General features: G+C 37.0%; 1 protein-coding gene across 3 annotated transcripts in view; it reads left to right on the top strand.

Annotated features, from left to right (window-relative positions):
* ELMO1 (engulfment and cell motility 1) overlaps positions 1-12,173 on the top strand; it is a 590,246-nt gene that overhangs the window by 201,857 nt on the left and 376,216 nt on the right. For all 3 annotated transcript variants that reach the window (XM_023183031.1, XM_023183032.1, XM_023183033.2), the window contains exon 7: positions 4,435-4,470. In XM_023183031.1, the coding sequence (XP_023038799.1) occupies positions 4,435-4,470 (36 nt within the window). The remainder of the gene's footprint in view (positions 1-4,434; positions 4,471-12,173) is intronic.

Genomic DNA, 12,173 nt, shown 5'->3' with positions numbered 1-12,173 from the left:
TGAGGGCTCTGCCAGAAATTTGCATCACAAAGGCCAAAGAGGCCAACCTTCTTGGGGTTTGTCAGAGATTGTGTGGCAGAAAATTCCCTAAACAGGATCTGCCCCCTCCTTACTCCTTTTGCTTTCTCTGTGCGTCTTTGTCCTTCACTCTGGTAATGGAAATGAGAAGGGGTCACACAGCCCATTTGAAGAAGAGATTATCTTCTGCTGGTGAAAAAAAAAAAAGAAAAGATGCTATTTCTTGGGCTGAGGTGAGAGGTTTCTGGCCACTGTGAAACATCAACCTTTCCAGAGTAATTTCTCTTCTAGTCACGTTTCTCTAAAAAAAATGTGTATACTGAGAGAGAGCAAGAGAGACAGACACACACACACAGACACAAAATCCCACTTAAGGCAGTAGACAGACGTTGCAACAACAGTTTCTCTTCTCCTTATGCGTAATCTGAAGCCAAAGTGAGGATGCAAATTTGAGGAGTAAGAAGCACTGTGACTCAGCACTGGGTTATGTCTGTGCTCTGGTCAGGGAGAGCTCTCCAAGGTCATGGATACTGGAGGAGGCGGAACTCGTATAAAAACTATAAGCATGCTCAGGCCCCAGGCCAGAAAGTTATTTTAAAACTTTACAGCGACTGCTTTATATATTATACACACATACACACACACACACACGCACATTTTATTTCAAAACCTTTTTAAACTTAAAACTTGCGAGAACAGAGCAGAAAATCCCCACTTGCTCTTTTCCCGGAGACCCCATTTAAATTTCACCCGTTGTCCCAGCTCTGTCCTTTAATGGAAAGAATCTAGCTCCAGGTGGCACCTTGCACCCAAGTGGCCCGTCTCCTCCTAGTCCCCTCCCATCTGGGATTGTTCTTCACTCGCTCCTTTTCTTTCATGACTTTGGTGTTTTCAAATTATAGGTTAGCTATTTTATAGAATATCCTCTAATTTGGGTTTGTTAAAGGGTAATTTGTTAAAGGTAATTTTCATGGGAAAGTAAAATCATAACTCTCATACAGATGTGAACATTGAACATTGATTATACAAATTGGGTAATTCTTGTCACACCCAACTAAGTCACAGTTGAGGAACGGAGGCAAAAAGCACATGGGCACATGGCGCACCTACTTCAAGAATTGAATTGTCTGCAAGCCCAGCTGCTAAGGTGGCCTGATGTAACCCTAAGACCAATTTAATCTAGTAGCTGCTGAAATGACCTGCTGTGACTCTAGGACTGGTTTTACCTACCACTATCACTCACCACTCAGAGCTTAGCAGCTCTCAAAAATTCTTGTGCCTATAAACTTTCTTTCAAAACCATAGGTAACATTCCTATTTCTAATAAAAATCCCAACGTTTTCTTTGTTCCTCAGACATACCAAAGTCTACCGGTCTATGTGTATGCTTCAAATTGCAATTCTCTGATTCCCCAGTAAAATGTTTAATTTAGAGGTTTCCCTCTACATTACATTTTGACTTCAGATATGCAAATAAATGTGTGTTAAAATAATTTATTTTACTCATATGGTATGATGAAACCAGGCAGATATTGTAACTTTAAAGGAAAAGTCAAAAGAGCACAAATGTATATGAAGAAAAGGAATGTTGAGATGAATTGCAAATGGAGACAAAACTGGTTTTCCACCAGTGGAAAGGAAGTCAATTAAATTACTGCGAAACAGGATATATATATATGTATATACACACACATCAGTTACCTATACCTTACAAAGAATTGTAAAATAACTCAAAGACAACAGGCCTAGAATCTCATAGCCCAAAGGATATGTTGTAGGCACTGCTTAGTTTTTTACTGAAACACAGAATTTTGTTTTCTACACATTTATCCAGTGTTCTCTCATCACAACAAACATTACAACAAAAATTTCCCTTCTCCTTATGGAGACCCATATAGTATGTCTTTGACTGGAATACAACAGATGATGGTGATTTTTTTTTTTCCATTTTGTCCTGTTGATGGCACATGGTATCTCTTTGTTTTATTACTGGTGGTAACTTTGACTGCTTCATTAAGATAGCATCTTCCAGATGTCTCCACTGTAATACTTCCTCCCTCCCTTAGCAGCTAATTCATGAAAAGTTTGCAGGGACACACAGTGAAACTATGTAAAGCCTCATTGCTCACCCCAATTTCACCCATCAGTTTTGGCATTGACATTTCTTATCTGAATTAATTATTGCTCTGATGATTTCCAGAGGGGAATTTTCGAATGTTATTATTTCTTCTACACGTGTTAGTTGGTTTTGTTTGGTACTAAGAGCTCTGTTTTTTTCCGTATGTATTTATTCACCTACATGTTTATCTCCCATGGGGAGCTCATACTAGTTCCTGAGAGCCACTTTTGTACAATTCTGTTCCGCTCTGCGTTCGTTGATCTCATGTTGGTTCTTTAAGTTGGCCATAGTGAGAGTTGTTACACCGTGGAAATTGGAAAATAATATCAAGCAGCTTTGTGTGTTTTTCCCCAGAGATCTGGTGTTTCAACATCAGCACATCACTCTATAACAATGTGGACTCGGCCGGGCGCGGTGGCTCAAGCCTGTAATCCCAGCAGTTTGGGAGGCCGAGATGGGCGGATCACGAGGTCAGGAGATCGAGACCATCCTGGCTAACACAGTGAAACCCCATCTCTACTAAAAAATACAAAAAAAAAAACTAGCCGGGCGACATGGCGGGCGCCTGTAGTCCCAGCTACTCGGGAGGCTGAGGCAAGAAAATGGCGTAAACCCGGGAGGTGGAGCTTGCACTGAGCTGAGATCCGGCCACTGCACTCCAGCCTGGGCGGCAGAGCGAGACTCCATCTCAAACAACAACAACAACAACAACAACAACAACAACAACAACAACAACGTGGACTCATTCATTCCTATTTTATTCAGTGGGCTTAATCTATCACTATTATTGTTGATTTTGATGCTCAACATGTCCCTGATTTGGTCTGTGGGAGCTTTTCCAAGGTGACTTCTGTGTCCTTTTGACCTGTATTTCATTATGTTTTGAGCATTTCTTTACTTTCTGGCTCAACAAGATGTTCCAGAATTATCTAGATCTCCTTGCCCCACCCCCTAACATGAGCCACTTCCCCAAGGAGCCCCAATTCCTTTTAGTGGAGAGTAGCCTCTGGCCCTTGCGTGCTGCCAACTTCTGCTCGGGCGTGCTTCCCCTTCTCCCCCTTTCACCCTGCCCAGTTCCTTTTTGATGAAGGAAGGATGGGAAATAGTAAATATTTTTTAAAAGAAAGACAGTTAGAGGAGGGGGATCAGAAGAGGAAGAAAAAGATCTCTTTATATACATTTTTAATCCTCCTCCTGCAAATTTTACCAGAGACTAAATTTAGTCTTCACCTGGTGACTTGAGTTTCTGAAGTGGGTACATTTTATGTGGTTGAGAATGTGAACATTTCTGAAGAGTAAAATCATTTGTCAGCCATGTCAGTCCCTACTCTGGATGTGCCTCACATTACACTATTGCCACAGTGCAGAGCCCCCAGCCCTCAAGCAGCTAGAAGGACAGTGAGATGTCCTGAGGCTTATAGCTGATATGTCCTCAGGGCCTGTGGCCTGTAGATGCAGGCACTACCTATGCTGTCTGAGGAAGAGAAATCAGAAGTCAGAGAGACTTCCCAGAGGAGCCTAGAATGAGATGAGTTTGGGGGTGGGACTTAGTGAGTTGGGCAAAGAGGGAATGGATGTTTCATATAGAGGGAAGATCATACTTAAAGCCAGAGAGATTTGGCAGACTTGAGGAATGGGGGATGGTTTGGGCAGTTTAGAAACACTTATTTCTTCATATTCTTGAGCCTAGTTTAAAAAAAAAAAAAAAAAAAAAAAAAACATAATTACCCTTTCTTGTAACCAGATTTGCCTATTCTAAGCCACCAGCCCAGAGTTCCAGTTTTGGAGTTCAATACTAGTGCAGTGTCTTATTGCAAAGAGATTGATTGCAACGTCTTCCCGCAGAAGAAGCCACCTGAGGGAGAACAGAGGAAGTCAAATTAGTGGACATTCTACCAAAGAAAGATAATAAATTATTTCTTTATAGTCTAGTGCTTTTTGGCTCAATGCTTTTTCATTGAAAATTTATCAATTCCTATCCCTCTGTGTACCCCCCGCTCCATTGAACACAGACCCATTCTGATCTAAATGGATGGTTCTGGATGCCTTTACTCATAAGCAAATGCAACTGGTTGATGACAGTAGTTTAATATTGATCTTTTGATTGACTGTTTCTGATCATTAAAGAACACCAGTTTATTACTTTGAATGATGTCTTGAAATGGATAAAGTTCTTTTACTTCATGGTAGTTAAATCTGTCCTAAATCTAATCCTGAGTTTTCTTCAAGATATGTTCTTTATGTAAAAATCATTGCTTTTAAGTATGCTCCTCACATGGTTGTTTTTAAATTTTGCAGGCGATACCAGAAATTGCAGAAGATCATGAAGCCTTGGTAAGAATATATGATCCATGGATATAGATGATTTAACCCTTCCTACTTTCCTGCATAATTGAACCCTGTCCTGTGACTGATTGTATAACTATGCATCTACTATTTTGAATAGTGATTTCTTATTGTTTTTGTTTTCTGTTTGATGTTCTTTTATAAACAGCTTCTTCAAAAATGTATTTTCCCCCCTTTTTTGCTTTGGAGTAGAAAGAGTATTTTATGTATATAACCACTAAGTGATGCTATAACCACAGAAAGATTGCTACCCTCCTTCCGGAGCAATGCTAAGCATAATTTTATGTATTACTTTAAACAAAACTTTCTTTTTTGTGGCCTGTGTGATGTTCAAAGTCAAAAGTCTTTGATTTTCTTCAATGGCTTAGAAAGAAAAAGGATTCACGTTTTAAAAAGTATCCAGGATTGAAGGATGCAATGAAAATTATTTACTTTGAGTCTGAGACAGTGCTCAATCACCTACCTATGAAGTGAATTGGATAATTGTGTCTGAAGATAGGAAACTTCTTTCTTAGAGTTTTCCATTCTAAGTTTCTTTCTTAACTATTAAACAGGGTGAGTCCAAATATGGTCTAACAAACTCTTTGAAGTAAGCTGGACAGATTTTCATGGTGCCAAGCCATTAAGCAGATAATATCAGTTTGAGAAGGAACACTGACCAGCATCTCAAAGGTGAACCTTATTTTGTAAGCTCTCAGAGAAAATCCTCATCACCTTCAATGTACTATAGTATTATGCTGGTCTCAAATCATTCATCTTCTTCTACCCCTCAAACACAGAAAAGTATGAGTTGCAGAAACTCTTCTGTTTATTAAATTCTAATAAAGTAGAAAGCAATATTGAGCTTCTAGGGTAAAGCTTCTTATATTTCATTTTGATATATTTAATACAGTAGGAGCACTTAATGGTAATGGCAGCAGAAGCCACTTTTTATGAGACTTTATCCTGGGTATTGTCTCAGTGTTTACACTCATTACTCCAAATCCACACTTATATTTAACATACAAGCTTGGTATTTCCTTGGTGCAGAAGTTAAAATCAGGTGGAGGAGCTGGGATTCAAACTTACTTTCTCCCCATCTACTTAATAGAATTTGCAAATATGGAGAAATTTGGGGCCCTGAAGCCAAAATAATTTCTTTGAAATTTATCGGCCAGTAGTTTTAATCTTTTGATGTGTAGATATGCTGGACAGTTTGTAGTTCATAATTTTTATTGATTAATCATAGACAGAAATCAGTAGTCAAGGCTCTCGTTCTGATAATGGCAGAGTGGCACAATCAGACTAACACAGATAGCAATTATGAAATCCGGACAAAATATGATAAACAAAACATCTAAAACCAGCTATATGAAGGCACTGGATAGCAACCCAAAACAGGCAGAAGGTAGAGGGAAGTTAACCCTTGAGAGACCAGATGGGTCTTTGATGGGATTTGTGTGTTTGAAGCTTTTCCCCTGAGAATGCCTACTTATCCAGGCAGCATGGGGTGACAGAAAGCCTCAGTCTTAGTAAGTTACTAAGAAGATATACTTTGGGACTGCAGAGCAGCTAATTAGAGGGAATCTATGAAAGAAGAGAAGCTCAGAGAGTGGGAGACTCCACATCCACATATAAACCCTGTCCCAGTCCACTGCTGATCATTGAAGCATGAATGCACACTTTAGTGGTAAAAACAGCAACTGGAAACGAAAAGATTTGAGCAAAGATGTCAGCTGTCACTCACTGCAGAGTTTAGACTTTTACTTCCTGCTAGAACAAAAATCATCACTCTTCAGAGGAACAAAACTGAATTCTGAATATTGACAGTGTTTTGTTCACAGTGTCCAGTATATGATAAAAATTTACTAGGTATGTATGGAAATAGGAAAAGATGACCTACAGTTAAGAAAAAATGTAGGTAGTAAAAACTGACCCTGAGATGACCCAGTTGTTGGAATTAGCAGATGAAGGTTTTTACAAAACTTTCATAAATATGTTAAAAACTAAAGAAAAGTGTGAGTGTAATGAATGCACAGATGGGGAGTCTTAATAGAGAAATTTAAACCATAAAAATAACCAGATGTCAGTTATAAAATTGAAAAGCACAGTAAAGTGAAAATTTTACTGTATGAGGTTGAAGATATCAGAAGAAGAGACAGTAGCCTTGGACATATATCAGTGTAAGTTACCCAATCTGAAAAGTAGGTAAAATGAATAATGAGTACTTGACCTGTGAGATAATAAGTGATCTGAAATACATTTAATTGGAGTCCCAAAAGGAGAGGAAAAAGAATGGGGAAGACAAATATTTGAGGAAATAATTACAGAAGAAAATAACGATGGAGGTATATGAAGCAAGTTCTTCAGAGTGGTGAGACATGATACTAGATAGGTATTCAGATCTGTAGGAAAATATGAAGAACAACAGAAATAGTAAATATGTGGGTAATATAAAAAGACAAAATATGATTTTACTTTCCTTTAAATTTCTTTAAAAGGCTATAACTATATAAAGCAAAAATTATAATACTGTTTGGTGGGGTTTATGACATATGTAGATGCAATATGTATGACAATGAGAGCACAAAGGATGGAGGTATAAGAGAAACTACACTATAGCAAGCTTCCTAGTGTGTAATCTTCCCTTTAAGTAGACATTAGTATATTAATGGTGCACATTGTAATCCACAGAGTCACAACTAAAAACAGTGCAAGGAAGCATAGGCCAAAATACAAAGGAGGAATTAAATCAGACTTCTAAAAAAATTTTTGATTAATTCAAAAGGTAAGAAAAGAGAAGTAGAATAAAATATAGTTGAGACAAATAGAAAACAAATAAGTAGGTTGATTTCAATCTAATCATATCAATACATTACATGTAAATAGACTAAGCAGCCCAATGAAAAGGTTTAGATTGTCAGATGAAATTTTTTAAAAAGCATGGCCCAGCTCTATGCTGTTTATAAGAGATGTACTATAAAGACAAGGACACATGTATGTTGAAAATAAAAGGATGGAAAAACATATACCATGCAAATGCTAATAATAACAAAACAATGGTTTTATTAATATCAGGAAAGATAAGACTTGGAAGCAATATATTATCAGAGTTAAAGAAAGGTAACTAATAATAAAAATGGTCACCTCATTAAGATTTAATCCTCCTTTGTATTTTAAATGTGTGTGCTCACTTAAAATTATTATACATGTGTATAATAAGGTTTTAAAATACACGAAGCAAAAAAGGACTACTAAAGAGAAAAAGAGGCAAATCCATTAGCATAGCTGAAGGTTTTAAAACCAGTGTTTCCTAACTGGTATGAAAACTAGGCAAAATAATAAGGATATGGATGATTTGATCAACACTATCAAAGGTCTTGCCTTAATTGTCATTTATAAAGCATCAGACTCAACAACAGCAGAATATGCATTATTTTCAAATACACATGGAATGTTCACAAGATAGTCCATAGTAAGGCTGAAGAATTTTCAAATGATTAAAATTACACAGATTATGTTCTTTGATCACAAGGAAATTAAATTAGAAGTCAGTAACAATAAAATAGCCGAAAAGCCTCAGATGTTTGGAAATTAGAAAACACTCTTTCATACTATCCAAGAGTCAAGGAATAACCCAGTTGAAATTATGAAATATTCAGTAATGAATTTCATTGCTATTCAGTAATGAAAATACAATATACCCAAATTTGTGAATGCAGCTCAAGCTGTGTGTAGAGGGAAATTTTTAGCTTTAACTATCTATGTTGAAAAGGAAGGATGGTTTTTAAAAAAATCAGTGGTCTAAGTTTCTACTTAAGAAGCCTTAAAAATGTGAAGTAAGTAGAAAAAAAAAGAATAATAATACCAATCAATGAAATAGAAAAGAGACAAATAATAGAGAAAATTAAAGCCAAGTATTTTTAGGAAAAAAAAAAAAAAAAGAGAAATCCAATATCAACACCAGGGATAAAAGAGGGAATATCACTACAAATCATACTGACATCAAAAATAAAATAAAGGAATATTGCAAATAGTTTTACGTTAATACATTTAACATTTTAGCACTTGGGGAGGCCAAGGCAGGTGGATCACTTGAGCCCAGCAGTTCAAGACCAGCCTGGGTAACGTGGCAAAAACCTATCTCTACAACAAAATTCAAAAATCAGCTTGGTGTGATGGCTTGTGCCTGGAGTCCCAGCTAATCAGTAGGCTGAGGGGGAATTGCTTGAGCTAGGGAGACAGAGGTTGCAGTGATCCAAGATGATGCCACTGCACTTCAGCCTGGGCAACAGAGCGAGATTCTGTCTTAAAAAAAAAAAAAAGAAAGAAAGAAAAAAGAAAATTTAGAATGAAATAGACAAATGCCATGGAAAACAGATTTACCAAATGTGTTAGCCATGGAAATGCATGGCTTTGATTTCCTTTCAGGAAAGAACTTTCCAAGAAGGGTGCAATTAGCTGATAGTTTTCAGTTATCACACATTCCAGATTCATGGCAGCTTTCAGTACTCTCCCAAGGCAGTCTTTAGTTACTGAACATGGTGGGGATACCAGAGCCTGGTCATTTCTACCCATTATGGGATTCCTCTAAGAGGCAGTGTTTGTTCTACAGCGTCTCACTGAGTTGGCTGAGACATTTTCAGATCTGCATTTGCTTCCTGTTCCCCTTCCTTTCCCAGGCGTCAGATCTGTTTCATGGTCCCAAGGCTTTCTATACCCAATCCTACTCTCTGCCTGCTTTGTCTTCCACAGGCATTGCCCAAACTCCCACTCAATCTCTGTTCTCATAACTCATTCTCAGCATCTGCTTCCCAGAGAACTAAAACTGATACATCAAAACTGACTCATGATGAAATAGAAAATTTGGACGCCCATAGTTATTAAAACATTGAAATTGGCTGGGCTCGGTGGCTCATGCCTGTAATTCCAGCACTTTGGGAGGCAGTGAGCCAATATCGTGCCACTGCACTCCAGCCTAGGCGACAGAGCGAGACTATCTCGGAAAAAAAAGTTGAAATCATTTCTTGAAAACTTTCATACAACAACAACTGGTTACACTGGTGAATTCTATATTATATATTATAGAAGAAATACCAAATCTAAACACATGCTTTCAGAAAATAGAGGAGAGGGACCAGTTCTCATTATTTTATGATACCAGTATCACTCTGATGCCAAAACCTGGCAAAGACAATACAGGAAATAAAAATTATAGATCAGATGCAAAAATCTCCAGAGGCATATTAATAAATATAATCAAGCAATATATTAAAGGGATAATACCTTGTGACCAATAAGGGCTTATCTCAGAAATAGTTTAACATTTGAAAATCAATCAAGCAGCTCAGCATTTTATGGAATAAAGGAGAAAACCTAAAGAGAAAAATCATCTTAATGGAGAGAAAGCATTTAATAAAATCTAATGTCTATTAATAATAAAAATTCTCAGCAAGTTGGGAATAGAGGGAACTTCCTCATCTTGATAAAGTCATCTACAAGAACCCCATCATACTTAATGTTGAAAGACTGAATGTTTTCTACCCTACATAAGGCAAATATGTTTGTTTTCTGCAGTTCTGTTCAACCTTGTGTAGGAGTTCTTAGCTATTGCAGTAAGTCAATAAAGAAACTTAAAAGCGTAATGTAAGAAAGGAAGATGTAAAACCATCTCTATTCATAGAAGGCATGGTTATTTAGAAAATTCTTAGGAATCTACAAAGAAACTGCTAGATATAATTGAATTTAGCAAGGTTTCAGGATACAATGTCAATATACAAAAATGAATGTATTTTTATATGTTAACAGCAACCATTGGAAAATGACATTTTAAAATTTTCACTTATAAAGTATCAAAATCATAATTTATTTGTGGAAATAGATCTTAAGTTATTTTTAGGGATAAATTTATCGATAGTCATGCAATATCTATTTATTTGCTAAAAATAAATGAGAGAAAATAAAGAAGATCTAAACAAGTGGAGGGATAGATTTCATGGGTTGGAAGACACCATATTATTAGATGGCAGTTCTTTTCTGACATCCCTTGGCAGGGACACAGAGCCAAAGCATATCATCTTCAAACTATAGCTTCAGTGCTATATCAGTTATTTTTTAAAAGAATTACAAGTCAATCCAGAAACCAATGGTAATGTGTGGAACCTGGAATAGCCAAAATGATCAACAATAAAATTGAAGAGTTTCGTTGACTGATTTCAATACTTACTGTAAGGTTAGCTGTCAAGATGGTCTGATACTGGTATAAGGGGGTAAACAGATCAATGTAGTAGAATAGAGTCCAGAATCAACCTGCAATGAAATTTTTAACAAAGGAGCTAGAAGAATGTTTACTGACGTAAGTCATGCTTTCTGAAGGTAAGTCATGCTTTCTAAAGGATGACTTATAAATCCATACCTTTAAATGTATATACATTTTACTTCCTCAAGGAGGAAAACAGATGGAAAACCTCAGAGGGCAGGGCAGAACTGTGGCCATTAACCTTGACAATTAATGATCTATTGAGTACAATTTGTTATAGCTTTAAAAGTGACCTTTATTTTCATCTTTTTTCAAATTCTGTATTGAGGCCGGGCATGGTGGCCCAAGCCTGTAATCCCAGCACTTTGGGAGGCTGAGGCGGGCAGATCACCTGAGGTTAGGAGTTTGAGACTAGCCTGGACAACATGGCGAAAATCCATCTCTACTAAAAATACAAAAATTAGCTGGGTGTGGTGGTGTGCACCTGTAATCCCAGCTACTTGGGAGGCTGAGGCAGGAGAATTGCTTCACCCTGGGAGGTGGAGGTTGCAAAGAGCTGAGATCGCACTATTGCACTCCAGCCTGGGCAAAAGAGTAAGACTCTGTCTTACAAAAACTAAATAAATAAAAATAAAAATAAATTCTATTGGGCTTGCCACTCTATGGAAACATTCGGAAGCACTATTCTTTTATAAAATTAGTAGCAGAAATTTACGTGGTTGTTCTGAGATTGGCTGAATTTTGTTGGAATGAAGATGGTGTCTACTAAGTTGATGAGAAACATTTATTTGAATCGTTCCAGCACACATGGTGTGTTGGCTGTGACAGTGGCTTTCCACCAGCACGTAAAATTTGCAGTTGACTTAATTTGTGGCTGTCAGTACTGCACATACTTTAGCCTAACACTTACAAAATACAAATAATCCAAACAAATAAAAATGTTCCCGGATATGCCATGTGGTTGCTTTTTATCTGTAATTCTTTTAGCCTTGACTGTCTGTACCCAGCACTGATTTCAGAGGTAGAACATGCCTTCTGCTTTACCTGTTTGAAGCCTGAATTACCCCTCTAGGAGTGGAAATAAACACCTATGTCAAGGTTCAGTAAGAGCTTTTATAGCCACCTCACTTGAAAGAGGTGATTGAATCCCTTGATTTGGAATGTAATAAAATTTTAGCATGGCCATCGTTTCTTTGCGACTGAGAGTTTGAAGTTGAATTTGGAAAAAGTTATTCTGTATGGGAACTTACTATGTCACCCAGCAACCAGTCCTAATGAATTATATATGTTATATACAGAATATGTATGTAATACAGAATATTATGTAATATGTATATATTATATACTTATGTATACTTTACATAAATATTATATACTAGTAATATGTAAAATAAGTCCTATTATATATTCCTATCTGTCTCTCCCTATCTGTCATGTCATTAGATAGACCAGG

This window comes from Piliocolobus tephrosceles, chromosome 8 (assembly GCF_002776525.5).
Source record: "Piliocolobus tephrosceles isolate RC106 chromosome 8, ASM277652v3, whole genome shotgun sequence".
Taxonomy (NCBI): Eukaryota; Metazoa; Chordata; class Mammalia; order Primates; family Cercopithecidae; genus Piliocolobus; species Piliocolobus tephrosceles.
The sequence above is the reverse complement of the archived record's forward strand: the minus strand, read 5'-3'. Positions and strand labels throughout refer to the sequence as shown.